Source organism: Pyrus communis, chromosome 3 (genome assembly GCF_041283825.1).
Source record: "Pyrus communis isolate YQ-2024b chromosome 3, ASM4128382v1, whole genome shotgun sequence".
NCBI classification, from domain to species: Eukaryota; Viridiplantae; Streptophyta; class Magnoliopsida; order Rosales; family Rosaceae; genus Pyrus; species Pyrus communis.
In genome coordinates this window covers 7,074,814-7,090,586 of record NC_142567.1, presented here as the reverse complement: position 1 = coordinate 7,090,586, position 15,773 = coordinate 7,074,814, and the positions used below count along the sequence as shown (strand labels likewise).

The following is a 15,773-nucleotide window of genomic DNA, read 5'->3' as shown; positions in this document are numbered from 1 at the left end:
TTCCTATAAGAAACTAAAATGAAACTCTCGTAACAAAATACATCATATTACAGAGGGAAATGTTATCGTTTTTCGCCTACCATTTTCAACAAATGCTGTCTTCTAGATTCGAAATGATACAAATAATGATTCACGCCTTCTAAATTGCTTGCAAAGACCCCCCGAAACCAGAAGTGGGAGTCCAAGATCATCCGCATTTTATTCAGAGACTCCTCGCGACCGTAGCAAAAAGCTGTACCTTGCGCGGTGAGAAATGTTACTACTTATTCTAGCCTGGGTTTGTCATTTTCGTTTTATGAGCAACCTCTGCCTCACTACTTCTAGATCTTCTGTTTAAGAACATGACGCAATTGGACTTTATGACTCTCCAACCTTGCCTCCAAAAGCTTCGCCTTCAAGCTATGCTTCTGTGCACCAAGCGGGATGCACCCCTTCATACCTCGAATGTGATGCCCCGTCTCAGGAGAACTCCACTGCCCCACTAACTCAGAGGGGCTAAGCCCACCTTTACCCGAACCACGATCAGGGGATACCATACCCCCAGTAGATATCCTTCCATTCGAAAGCCTACCATTTATTCCCTCTAGCGCGATTATCTTGTAGTTTTCCCCATTATTTTGGCCGGATCTCCAAAGCCTTGCTATTGACAATACCTTCTTCACCTGCTTTGTTGGCACTGAGCAAACCTCGCTGATTTCAGTAATTGGTGTTTCCTCACCTTCTTCTTCCCATTCTGTTCCACACTCTGAGACATTACTCTCTCGGCGATTCTTATTGACAGATGGGGCACTCCCATCTGGCGAATAGCTTGAGCCCTGATCCTCGAAATGGCTCACAGTTTCCCAACCACTCTCGTCTTCTTCTATATCACCATTACGACCAACAAATGCAACTGGATGTCTCTGGATCCGGTCCTCATTGATTCCATTGCCTTCAGGACTCACAGTATGAATTTTCGAACCATGGCTAGCAGGACTGTAAGCAACACACTGCTCAATCTCCCTCTCATTAGGCTCACCGAAATTAACTTCTTCGAACACAGAAAAGATATCATCAGGATTTGGGGGTTCATAAGAAAAGTCCTTGACTTCTTGAATATTTACAGCAGCAGCAGCCTGTCGCAGATACTCTACTTCTCTCATTTCCTTCACATCTGGCGTTACACTTCTTGATGTCAGAAAATTCTCCAGATCTGCCACAAGCTTGTTCATCAGAGAATACCTCTCCTCAACTGCCACCTTTGCATCAACAAGCTTCATTTGGACACGTTCCTCCCGCCAGACTTCCGCCATCTGCAACATCTTCCTTTCCTCGTCCACTTCCTCTCTGAGTTTCATGGATTCTCTCTTGAATGCTTCAACTTCAGCCTTGTCTTCTCCAATTTCCTTAGCAAGCTCATCACATACTTCCTCAATTAATTCTCTGGCCTTTCTTTCTTTCTCGTAGTCCAGCATGTATCGCTTTGCTGATAACTTGACATCAGCAAGCTCATTAACCAATTTGGAATTGAGTATCTCAGTTCTCTGACGACTCTTCCGTTCCTGGTTCAATTCAGACTTGATGTCATCAATAAATGCACGGACTTTCTCATGCTCTCTGCTCCTCCATGAAACTCTTTCCTCACTGACATTCCTTAAGAAGTGCTCAAGTTTCTTTTTTGAGGAACGCCGTTCCATCTCAAGCTCCTGAATGCGAGCTCGAGCCTGCTCTAGCTCAGCTTCAAGTACAGATACAACTGATACAGCACTCGCTCGCTGGTCAAGAAGCTTCATTTGGCTGTAAATTTGCCGTACCTCATCTGATGTTTTCAAGCAGACTGGATCCCATTTTGTTTGCCCCTCCATGACAGAGTTGGATAACTGAAATGAAGGTAGAAGCTAAAATTAGAAGTAACACCACAGAAGAAAAAACAGACCTTAAACTGTTATGGGGGAAACAGATGTATAGTACAAAATTTAAAGAAAAAAAAATTATAAGGACGAGACAGCTTGTTATATAATTTGAAGAGAATATATACGAGTGACATGTTTCTTAGCCAGCTGAGATACACCCGAATGCATTTCAGCATTCCATATTTGAACCAACAATCCATACACGTACATATGCATATAATAAGAAATTTTCATATTGTAGCCCTTTCTTTATTTGGAAACCCACCAAGCCTTAGTTGCGCATAATCTGAAATTACCTCCTCGTGATTCTCCCTCTCACAAATTTCCATATTTTCCCTAGAGTTTTCTCGATATGAATTTGGAAATGCTGCTTTTTAAATAGCTGAATCTTTTGATTAGGTTAAAAGAATTCGGTTTAAGTCCCATTTACACCAAATTTCTCTTTTCTACTTTATTTTCCATCCATATAAGATCACTACTGTCTAATTCATAGTTGTGTATATGTCCAGTTAAATATTTACAACAACAAATCCTATCCCACTAAGTGTAGTCGGCTGTATGAATCTAGAACACCACTGTGCTAGGTTTTGCGCCAAGTCTTCTTTTAGCTCCAAGTACTCCGTCTTTTCTTAAAAGTCCCTTTCCAGTTAAAAATTTAAAGGGAAATTTTATCTGAACTCATATAATTTCACTCTACATGGGTGTAGACAGTAAGTTGGGCGTAGACTGAGATTATATAGGTTCAAATAAAATTTCTCATATTTAGCCCGTAAGCAATCCTAAGAGTAACACTGCTTCAACCTAATAACATAATATTCAATTTCTGGGGACAGCAAAACAGATGACTACGAATACTAGAAGAAACATCTTTTTTCATTCCAGAAAGACGGTTCTTAATGAGTATGCATGACGCCAATCCTTGCAAAGTAAATCATCTGCCAAGTTTCAAGCCAAATAGCTTGCCTTAAATGGAGTGCTCGGCATGTGTCCCACGTGCACAAGACGATAAAGGAGTTGTATTGTACTTGCTTTTAAAAAAAATAACTATATCACCTTGTACTTAAAGTTCATAAATTCAGAATTTACAGATCATTGTAAGAATTTACGGAAGAGCCATACCTTGGACAAGAATCCATTTCTTGAGGTGGACCTAGGGCTTTGTAAAAGATCATTTGCTTCAGAAGCATATGTTTTACTGTTGCGATTACGGAGAAATGGTACCCCGATATGGCCAATGTCAGGCTGCAAAGAAGACATCAACAATGAAAATCAAAATCCAGAGTATACCACAACATTAATACCGGCTGATGAGGGTAAAGCATGCTATGACAAGATGTACTAAAACAGCACGCAAGAACCCAGAAATCCCGGGACACGGCAAAAGAATGTGTAATGACCCGGAACTTTCAGAATGCATCAAACCATTGCATAAATGTCGTTACCACCGTATCTTGAAGATCACAGTTCCACGTTTTAATACATTCACATAAACTAAACAACACTAATCAAAATTAAGAAAAAGGTCTGAAAAGATCTTAACAATCAATTAATTACCAAATAACGAGATACTCAGCAGGAAATTGATGGAAACATACAAGCATTACCACATTAGTAAAGATTTCACCCCGAAACCCATAAGAACACATTCCGAAAAGAAAAACGAGCACCATTTCTTGCTAATTTTCGAACACATTTCCTCAGTAAGATCAATCAGAGTTGAATCACAGCTCAGTAAACCATGAAATACACAATGCCGGGTTTCTTGAACCCGAATAGGGAAAATCGAAAGGAAATACGAAGATATCAGCACCAACATTAGTATTTATCAAACTAAAAAACAGCAAATTTAACAACATCCAATGAATTAACGAGAAAATTAAACAACTTTGATTGACAAAAATATGGTCAAACTCCAATCAAATGAGATTCAACCAAGTTTGCAAGCACACCCATTTGACCAAAAAATTACAGATCTTTGAAACCAAGCTCACCTGAAACCCTAGCTGGCCATTCCGTCCCGGTATACCGGAACCCATCTCCGGCGACTGCAGCCGCCACAGTCCGGCGGCCAACTTCCTGGCCGACAAGGAGGCCTCTTTTCCCTTCCTGCCCTTCCTCCTCCCTCCGTCCACTCTCTCCTCTTCAGGGGAATTTTGGTCCCTTCCCCTCCCCCCGTGCCCCTGGCGCTCTTCGGGGCCTTGGTCGATCTTCCACTTGAGTAAAGGCGTCTCGGGTCGGCTCCGCTTTCCTGTCGGAAGTCCGGCCCGCTTCAACCGGACCGAACCGGGTGCCCGGGTCTTCTTGCGGGTGGTGGTGGGTCTGTGGAGGTGAAGATCCGAGTCCGGCGGTGGGAATGTTGGTGAGGGGTGGCGGGGCTTGCTGGGTATCTTCATCTTCTGGAGTGAGATTCAGCCATTCAGAGAAAGTAAAGGGTTTTGTGGTGTGTCTGCAGTGTGGGTGCAGTGTAATGGGAAGGAAGTACAGAGGATAGAGAGAAGAAGAAGATATGATGATGAGAGAGAGAGGGGAGAGAGATAGAGAGAGAGAGAGAGAGAGAGAGAGACGCGGAGAGACGGAGACAGACGCACACAAGCACACAGACATGTACAGGGAGGAGGTATTTTAGGTATAAATACAGTGTTACAGTGTAGACATATACGAACGTGAATTCCTATGTATGTATTTTTATACGGCCAAGTACGTATCTTACTCGTCAGATTTCGAGGTAGGTGACAACGACAGCTGTTGCACGAAGTCGTTTACAAAAACAGACGACGTAGTTTAAAGGGTTTTAATTAGCGTATAACCCTTTTAATACTAAAAGTAAAATAATTGCCGTATAAAAATGTTTTATTTTTAGCTAAAAGATTCACTTTTTTCTTTTCTTTCTCAAATGATCACATTTTGTGAAAGTTAACTAAATATAAATTGCTTTTTTTTTTTTTTTTAGGAAAACTAATAAAAAGAGCTTGAAAACTTTGAGTTTTAATGATAAGGACAAAATAAAGGGTAAAATGAATAGTACCATGATTGACTTTTTAGTGTAAAAATGTGATTTTTTGTTAAAGTGAACAATATCATGGGATTTTCGTTAAAACTCCTTTTTTTTTTAGAAAAACTAATGAAAATGGCTTGAAAACTTTAAGTTTTAACGATAAAGACAAAATAAATGATAAAGTGAATAGTATCAGAATTGACTTTTTAGTGTAAAAATGTGGTTTTTCGTTAAAGTGAACAGTACCTCGAGCTTTTCGTTAAAACTCCCTTTTTTTTTTGTTAGAATTGTTTGGACCCAATTTACACCATCGGCCTGTGCAATCAAGGTCATTGAGTGAGCATAGCTCTCAACCGTCGGATAAAAAGTGAAGATAATTTTGTTATTATTGAAAGATAATATTATGATTTGTATCATAATAATTATCGTTTAACAAATTATCTTGATATTTTCTTATACGGGATAATAAGATGCAAAATAAGTTTCCGAGCAAGCAGTACAATTCAATTGGACTTGGGACTCCTATTTTCAGATTGAGCAGCATGATGATGGTGCATTAAGATAAGGTTTGGATAGTCAAGACTCAAGATGCATGGTTTTGGGATAATGTTGAAGTCAAGATGCATGATGCAAATTGGAATGTCATTGGTACATGGAATTTGGATGACAGAGATCCCCAACATTTAAATATTATAACTAATCTTTGGATTAGATTGGCGTTTTGCAAAGATGAAAGGAGCACACGACATTGACCCGAGGAATCTTGACTTTGAGGGATATTATCAAAAAGGTTATTTATCACAATATCCTGACGCTGAGAGTTAGAATGGAACTGGAATACTTTATTTCAGTGGCTAAGCATTACAAAATCTATAAATAGAGGCAGTGGCAACGACAAAAAGGATCTTCAATTCAACACACAAATGCCCTGCACAAACCTCTCAAACACTTTGAGATTTTTTTTATTTTCTTTTTTGCCAATACATCTTTAGTTTGGATAAACAGCACTATGAAGGCAACCGGCGAACATCTTCAGTTTGGATAAACAACACTATTGTCGTAGAATCAGCCGTTCCCGGAGCACCTTCGATTTGGATAAACAGCACTGCGTCGAGGCCGACTGGCTACCTATTCAAGTCTCGTTCAAGAAGGGTTTTCAAATCCTTATTGGCAGAGGTCATCTCATTAGCCTTCTCGATGAAGTGAGGTGTTACAAGTTACTACATTCGGCACATTGAAAGCCGAATTTGATATTGAACTTCAAAGAACTAGCAGCCTTATCTTTAGGCTCGAGAATCCAAAGGCCGAGACTTGTTCCTTCCTCGGCCACAATCGCAAGATCAAGAAGTCAGCAACGCGCTCAACGCAACATCAACAAATTTTACTCCTCGCCCAAGCTCGGCCGATGAGTTGGCACGCCTCGCATCAACCGAATGACGTAGTTAGCTCATTCGTTACTCGACCTGCGCGCCACGTAGGCTTTGTAATTTTTAGGGTCAACAAGAATACTACACGATTATAAAGTTAATACAATTTTCTTTTGAAGAGGTACTCGAATATTATTCCATATCTAGGGGTGGATTCATTCAATGGTTTGCCCACCCAAACCTAAAAAAGTCCCCCAACTGACCGGAATTTTGCCCACCTAGAGTCGGAAATCAACCATAGTGGTGCATGTAGCCTTCCTTTTTTTACTTTAAGTTAGTGTAATTGGGTTTTCTTATTCAACCTATTGCATTCCGAATTCAAATTCTCTTCCTCTTCTTAGTTTAAATTAGTGTAGAATATTGCTTATATTTAAAAAAAAAAAAAAAAAAACATTATCCTTTATCATTCGGTACACTATCTTTTTAAAGTAGATTTATAGATCCACACAAGCAACCGCTACCATAAGTTTTGCATCAAATAGGATTGATAGAGGAATCCTTCATGAGATTGATAGGGAAAGCATCTGATGGGGAAAAGCATCTTTGTAGAAACGCATTATCTCCATGATAAATGACCTTCAAATAGAATCTACATGTATGCCCACAAGATATTGTAATTCTTCTTTTAGTTATGTCAAGAAAATAAGGTTTCGTATATATTTTGTTCACTAAATGCTAGCAATAAAAGTGGACTCATTATGTGTAGCTTCCTTGTAAAAGGCCACTTTGAATGATTAGATGTTCTTCAGTAAATATCAAAGTAGTGGACCAGGGTTGGCGCCCTTTCCATTTAATTTGTTTTCTCATATATTTTGGCCCAAAGTTTGATTTTTGGGTGGTTTTAATTGTGACTATATATTGAACTCGTGTAATTTACTAATTGTTGTAGTTGAAGAATATTGATTTGATTAAGGGAAAGAGATCTTCTCTGGATTTCTTTCACCAAGGCCACCGGATCAGTGATCCAGGCCTTTAAAATTTCATCCACGGTCAAAAATTATTATAGTTTAAGGGATCAAAACAGGTGGGTCATTAGATGAAATTTCAAAGGCATGGATCACTTGATTCGGTGACCTTGGTGGAAGAGATCCGGAGAGGATCTCTTTCCGTTCTTCACCTTTATTGTGACGTTTTGTTAGAAAAAAAAATGATATGTGTAAGTGTATAACACACAATATTATTATATTATTTGATCGAAACACAATAGAGTAATAAATTGATTCCATAAAAGTTGCGTTGGGAGGATTTTTTTTATCAACTTTTGATAACTTTTTTGAATTACCAATAAACAACTCATTTAAAGTTAGGAGTCTTAATGAAACATTTATGGTATTGTTCATTTTTAACGTTAATGACATTTTAACTCTAAAAAATTATTCTTGGTACTATTCACTTACAACACATTTTAGTTAAAACTAAAAAAATTTAAATCCTTGTCATTAATTTTTTTTTTTTTTTAAATTTGAGACGAAGAAAAAGTAACTCAGTAACTATTAAAGTAGATTACTTTGTGTTATTGAGTTCAATATAATTGAAGGGTAATATAATTTACAGCCCCCTTTTAAGAAAATACAAGAAAAAAGAGAGAATGTAAAGCTTAAATTTCTCTAAAAAAATAACTTAAAAGGTATAAACGTACAATGTATAATATGGAACCATAAAATGTATACATTTATTTTACACAAATTTTTTCTTTAAAATATAATATCCACTAATACTTTGATACAATCTTCTATACGAATAATAAAATACAATAAAGTGGGCTTCAGTTAAAAAAACTTTACCTAGTCTTTTAACCCGGTGTAAGAAAAAAGAGTAACACCCTTTGTAGACTAAACACACATGAGCTATCCGCAACAAGTCAATGTCGAGTGCTACTCAAACTATAGCATTTCTTGACTGCAATTGACTCCATTTAATTGTCAAAATTTAACCTTAAAAGTTTACTAATTCCCGCAATTCAAGAAATATGACTTAGTTTTTGTCAAATTTTTCAACATAAATGGTTTGTGAGGGTAAATTAAAATGAAAATATTAATTACTAATTCCGTTTGAAAAAGTGACTGAATCAAGGAAAGAGATCTTATCTGCTAAGATCATCGGATCAAGTGATCCAAACCTACGAAATTTTATCCAACCACCCACCTGTTTTGATTATTTAAAAGCTATAATAATTTTTAACTGTTAGATAAAATTTTAAAAATTCGGATTACTTAATCAGATAACCTTGATAGAAGAGATCCGAAAATAATTACTTTATGTGAAGAGCAACCTTCTCGTGGGGTTGGTGATGCCTTTGCATTTTTGCACTTGCTATTTTAGTGAAATAGCTAGATTTGCCGGCTTCGTTTGACAGTAACAGATCCACTTGCTCTGTTTTTACGTATTACTGCATTTGATATTTTAGTACCACAAAAAGGCATCCAAGGGCGTCACCACGTGGCCGCTTCAGCATACTACACGTGGCGACCATGGCCAAACCTACATGTCCTGCCTTTTGCATCCCATGCAAAAATTTGCTTGGCGACGAATGCACGCACGTGGGCAGGGAGGAGGGTTTAAGTTCTACCTCGGGTTCCGAGCCAAAACAGCACTAAACTAAGCTGTGGATGGTCGCGGACTCATACTGCCGTTAGATCGAAACCCAATTATTTTAATTTTTAACCCTAATACTCGCCCTTTTATATAGGACTTGGATCCTCTCGTGAGCCTAAGGAGAGGATTCTTTTGACCAAATAATTTGGGCTGCTTGATGAAAATTCAACGTCTACAAATAGAGAGGTTCTTTTACAGTTATAATAATTATAGCCGTTGAATTTTCATCCAACGATCTAAGTTTTTTAGTCAAGAGGATCCTCTCCTTGGGCTCAAAAAGAAAGGATCCAAATCCCTTTATATAGGTCAACTATATTCTATATGTACTTAGGCTGTTGGCAATAGGGAATCCAAAGAACAATTTCTCCTCTGATACTTGAAATTGTTAAGATGGTTTAGATTCAAGACTTGACTTCATAAGACAACAAGAAATAAGAAGCATGTGATGAGATGCAGGTCTTGAATTATCTTGATGATTAGACTGGCTTTTTTTTTTTTTTAATTCACTTTGTTCTGATTCAAAATCTTCCTCTCTTTTTACTAGAGAAACTTGATGTAGAATATCGTTTATACTAAAAAAACAATACTTAATGATTTTTTTTTCTCAGCATTTTAAGGTGTAACATGAATGTCAGATTTGAAAAATGCACAAATGCAAGTTCTAAGAATGAAAATCTAAAAAATGTGCAGCGAATTGTGCTACATTACTTTTGTTTTCGTGTTCGTGGGGGGGGGGGGGGGTGGACATGGTTCTCTTGCCCAAAAACAGCCTAGATTCTCAAACCAAACCGTTCAACAGAGATATGGTAATAAAAGGTGGTGCTATCCATTATCTACACACCTCTTTTTACTTTTCATATATTTATATTTAATTTTTGACCGTCAAAATGAGTAAATTGAAGAGGATCACAAGTTAACAACTTCAGGCTCTCACCATCTTCATGTCAGTATATTATGTATATGGAAAAAAAAAAAAACCTAAATAAACCAAACAACAAGGCTTAACAGGGATTTGACAAGGTTGCAATTTAAAGGTGAAACCAATCCAAACATGCACACTGCTACGTCTAACTTTAATAGTCGCCACATATGTTAGAGAAAAAATTCAGATAATACTAGGGATTTCATTGTTATTGTATTAACTAAAATGGCCACACTATAGCCCAGAACTCTTAACAAAAATATTCAAATAAAATTAGAAAACCTAGTCTAATAAGAATTTTTATTTTTATTTTTGGCCTTTGTGATGTAGAAAGATTTTTTCATGTATTTAGCAAATACTTTTCTACATATTAATGTATAAAATGTTAGGTGTCAGTGCACTGTAGGGCCTCAATCAGAAGGCTTGCCTAGTATGATCAAAATTTTAGATCCGACCCTGCATACTGCGTCTTGGCTAATAATTAAATTATTATTAAAGTGTGAATTAATATTTTTATTTCTCATTACTAACGTATCATATAATTTAAAAATGTAAACTGGGAAAATTGAGTTATCAGCGTGACTGTATGGTAAAAAGCATGCGTACGAATCCAAGGGCATCTGACCCCAGGTCACCGTCAATCAACTCAATCCCAATTGGTACAAGTGATGTGGGGGCCTCACCAAACCAAGTCCGAATACCTTTGCCCACTCGTGGGCCGATGTGAGAGTTGCACAGTGCGTTATCTGAACTGAAGTCGTTTAGGTTTTGAAACACACCTACGTAACTGCATACATATTCACGGACTCCATCAACACATGCAATACTAAAGTTTCCAACTTTCCATGCGATTATATCAGCATATTACATGTGGTTTTAATGCACTATTTGTTTCCACCCTAAAACATTGCCTTCTGTCTCCCCCTTTGCTAAGAAAACATGGAGAATGAAGGCATGCACTTGAGCAAAACAAGACTGAGCGTGAGGGGTTTATGCTCAAGCGGGTTTAAGACAATATTCCGTCAGTAACTGAGTGAGTTTATGTATTCGATTTCCACTTTTCTTTTGTTTCTCGTAAACAAAAGAAAATAATAATGCTTTAAATCAGATAAAATCGAGCTAAGTTTTCATTTTATCATAAGAATAAATGGAGTAGATGATTGAGCTCTTATGTTAGTAATTAAATGTTAGCATAGGCAATGTACCCTAATGTAATTTCCAAATTCTAATCTCGTAATTCTAAACAATCTCTTATGCTAGTAATTCTAAACAATCTCGTAATCTCGTATGTTGTCATTGTTTATAGTAAGATGTATGTTTCCTTTCAAACAAGCAATTCTAGTTAATTGACAATATAACACGACAAACAAAAATATTACTTATATAAAGATTAACATCGTTTACTTTTCTTGTTTAAGGATTTAATTATGATCTGTTAGTCATTTTTTAGGAATAATTATTGTTTGCAAATTTGACCTATTAATCGTTTTTAAGAATAAATGGGCAGATCATTCTTATGTTAGTAACCAAGGTTCTAAAAAACGCTAGGCGCTATCGGGTGACAGGTTGGTAGGTTGGTGCCTAGTGCCTAGGTGGCTAGGTGGGGTCGTGGTGGGCGCCTAGGCGGATTTAGGTAAATTTGTTACATATCTTGTAAATAAGTGCATATTGACACTTACAAAGAATTATACTTGTATAAAATCCATGGATAAGATAATAAAATAATGATAAAATGCAAAAAGAGTATCTAATAAGTCCAAAATTTAAAAACACATTAAGCATATATGTCATATAACCATAGTGAGGAGTATTGTATGATGACACATGTACAACAAGTTCACAATTGAAAACCACATAAAATGCAAAATAGGAGGAAAATCAGGAAATATAGTAATGTAAGATACTTGCAAAGTTACAAAGCTAGGCAAAGTTCAAAAAAAAAAAAAAAAAAAAAAAAAAACAAAAACAAACCGCCTAGCCCGCCTAGAACCCAGCCAATTTTTCCAACCGATTTGCAAGAAAACGCCTCGAGTTACCACCGCCTAGGCCCTTTTTTAGAACACTATTAGTAAGTAAATGATAGTGTTTGGACCCAAGATAATGGATTTGGGCAGAGTATGATTATGAGCTTGGCTCAGAATTGGACAAATTCTTAATTCTCAGGTCTGTTTGGATGGAAGCCAGCCCAATGAGGGTTAGGTGAATTTGAATCAATCTTGTTGGATTCCTTGAGGATCATGATTAAATTCAGCTAAATCCTAGTTTATTTAGGAGTCTTTGAGGATTAGGAAAACATTATTAGGATTCGTAATATTCGAGGATTTGGGTGCAAATTTGATTAGAATAAGGAATGAATTGATTATGAAGAAAGTACAAGGTTCTGAGTCCTAAGTCTAGTAAGAGTAATTGAATCAGGTTTATCCGATAGTCTGGGTCAATGAGTGCTGAGGAAATACAATCCGAGTGAGACTCTGGCACCAGGTGAAATCGCTCCTACAAATAGAAGAGGGTATGCAACATTCAAAGGACCTTCTTATTAACATACAAATCTACCCTGCACAATTTCTCGCTCTACATGAAACCCTCTCACTTTTGAGAATACAATTGACCTCCCTAACTTCGTCAAGCATACCTCTCAATTTATGTTAAATTGTCACGCCCCGATCCTGACATATGTTTAAGATCGACATGTGACGTCACCAAATACCTGTAACTCTAACATACCCCGTCTCCGAAATGGCAAAGCATAACTGGAGATCTAACTGCATAATAATTTTTTGTATATTTATGGCTGCATCTAACATCCTTGTTAGACTGCCTATATACCTTAAACAGGGATCAAGCCATTCGTAGTTCGTCTTTCACTGCACTCGAACAATCATCACATAAATCACTATGTCTCAACATAATACAACGATTCACGTATGCAACATCTTAAGGAACATTCAAAAAAGCACAATAATATTCTCTAGTCGTCTTGCCATTCACACACACATATGCTTTCAAACACCATTCAATAATCACAACAGTCAATAACACATACAATACATTGAAATGCAAGGTTAAAGCGACATAGTTCGGCCGAAGCCTACATCTCTGAAGCTGAAATCGAATCCAAGTAACCAACAAGTCAAATGATGCGATTTCAGACCACTTAACTAAATTGATCAACATCGGGTTCCAAACCACTCAATGGAACCAAAACACCAAGTGGGATTCCGGACCGCTCAACGGAATCCAAATTAGGATACGATTCCGGACCACTCAACGGAATTGTGGAGTAGAAGGGATTCCAGACCTCTTAACGAAATCCGAGTGGATAAGATTCCAGACCATCACTCAATGGCATCGCGGAGTATAAGGGATTCCGGACCTCTTAACGGAATCCAAGTGGATACGATTATAGACCATCACTCAACGGAATCGCGGAGTAGAAGGGATTCCTGACCTCTCAACAGAATCCAACTAAAATATAGCACCTACCAAATGTACTAGGTATAACTAATCCTCATCACCCTTAGAATGCGTATGGTCCCTCATTCGCGGATATACCAAGTAGGACCATCCATGTACCACTGTTACATGGTGTAGTAAATCCATCACACAACCTACCACTACCTCAACCCCTATAAATTACAACGTAGTCACCTACACTATCAACTTCTTATAGCCACCAACTAATATGTCACACAAGCATATAAGTTCCACATAATCTTCTAATAGGGTTCTTGGATCTCATTGTCATAACCTTTATCATACATATCATTCATGTTATCAAGAAAATAAATAAACACATATATATCACAATATGACGTCCTATACACGTAAACCGATGTATATAATATATGGGATAACACACTAACCAATATAGGCCCACTAAGCCCTACATAGTTTCTAGACATACTAATTTTAATATTTAAGATCAATTCGTAGCATATTTACAAAAAGTCAAGTCTCTGTCAAATGTGGGATCCACAACCCTATATAAGTCAATCTGGAGCATCCATCCATTGATTTCCGATCTTAACTTCCCAAGAGTCTCATTAATCTTATAAATCAATATCCTAAAATTTTGGAACGATCCAATGATCAGATCTCCACCAATTGCTAATTCAAGTGGCGGTCAACGTTTGGTTTTACAAACTTAGAAATCCAATTTGGGAAGATTCGTGTGTCAGATTCTTGATCTGTTAGTTCCTAATGTCATCAAATATTACATAATATTTTGTATTAAGATTTGGAGCCGATCCAACGGTCGGATCGCCAATTCATATAATAACCAAATGGCGGCCGAGCAGGCGATTATCTACGAAACTATACTAAAACATCATACTTTAACTAAATGGATGTCAAATATGGAATCAGGACATCATAATTTAGCCTAGAAAGGTATCCAAGTGGATACGATTCCGGAATCCAAGTTTACATTGAGTTTACGTTATATCTTTTTCAATATAACTCCAGTTTACATTACGTTTACGCTCATGCATTCGTATCGACGAGTACTATCCAAATACGTAAAGAAAAGTGGAAAAATATATACACATCAAAGATGTCCTCGAAAATTCCGTTTAGTCCATTAGGGGCGTTTTCGCCTTTTACTAAAAAAAAATTAAGCACCGCAAATATGAACGCTTCGAAATTAATAATACAAAATACTTAATTTTAAATAGTGAAATCTAGGGATGGGATTTCACATAAACAGCTTTGGAACTATAGAGTCAGGTGATCGAGGAGCATCTTTTAGTTTGTATAAACAACACTACTCCGAGTTCGGTTGACTACCTATTCAAGTCTCTATCAACAAGGGATATTTGAGTCCTTGTTGGAAGAGATCACTTCATTCGCTTTCTTGGCAAAGTGAGGTGTTACCGTGTTACATTGTTCGGCAATTGAAAGGCGAACCTATTTTTCTCTCATTTTCTGGTTAATACCACCACTTACTAATCAAAACTCTCTCGAGTTCTATTTTTCTCTACTTTTTTTTTTTACTTAAGCATTGGACGCCCTTTGGTGGACACCCTCATCTCTTTTTTAGGGTGTTCGTCAATTAGGCTAATGGTGTTTGTTCTCTCTTTTAGGTGGAATTTTGTCAAATTAGCCATGTACAAAATTTGCATCCACATTTATGAGACAATCTCCTTTCTAGTTAGTCCCAACTAGCCTAATTATAACTTAGTTAGGAAATAAGCATCCTCCATCTTCTTAATTACTTATTAGTAGTCTAAATGTGGACATAGACATCACATGAGAGAAGAAATTCTTTATTACCTAGGTCTAAATGAAGTAATACTTAAAAGACTAATATGATACAACTATTTTATTTTTAGTTTTTATTTCTTGTTAAGGTTGAAGTGTGTGGGTGAAAGGAAAGATGTGAGATGATGGTGGGAAGGAAAAATGTTAGGTTTAGTACACTGCATTTGTATGAGTTTCCTTGAAACAAATTGTATATTCCATTGTCTCTCTCTTTTCTCACACAAGCTAATTAGCTTTATCATAAGTTGTGAGCAGTTTGTGAGTATGAGTGAGCATGGTTTGAAAGACACCTATACTTTGATAATGATGATGCTACAAGTCCATTTTGCCTTCTGCACATTCTGGGTATTCACTGCCATGTGCATGCATTATTTCACAATTTGGAATTTTTACTGCTTATGGCTATGTTGTTTGTCTAGTCATTCTTGGATAGTTTGTGGTTTTTATTACGTGTGTTTCTTGTTGTATTTTTTTCTTTCTAATATTCAAGTTGTCAAGATTAAGAGTTGGATCAATGACCGACTATTAATCACATTAATATTGTCTCAAATTGACCATATATATAGCCGGACTTTGAGTTTCATCATAAAAGGCTTTGTGCATTATGATTGGAATCACTCATATATGTTGTAAGTTCAACAATGCTCCTCACGTGGGATGGTATCTTTTATCCTTTCTTCCCT

At 37.0% G+C, this 15,773-nt stretch overlaps 1 protein-coding gene across 1 annotated transcript; it reads right to left on the bottom strand.

Annotated features, from left to right (window-relative positions):
- Nucleotides 1-19: 19 nt before the first annotated feature.
- LOC137715414 (uncharacterized) lies at nucleotides 20-4,498 on the bottom strand. The gene is made up of 3 exons (XM_068454741.2): nucleotides 3,884-4,498; nucleotides 3,012-3,134; nucleotides 20-1,859 (listed from the first exon to the last, which is right to left on the bottom strand). The coding sequence occupies exons 1-3, from the start codon at nucleotides 4,283-4,285 to the stop codon at nucleotides 321-323; spliced, it is 2,064 nt and encodes a 687-aa protein (XP_068310842.2). The 5' UTR covers nucleotides 4,286-4,498; the 3' UTR covers nucleotides 20-320.
- Nucleotides 4,499-15,773: the final 11,275 nt, after the last annotated feature.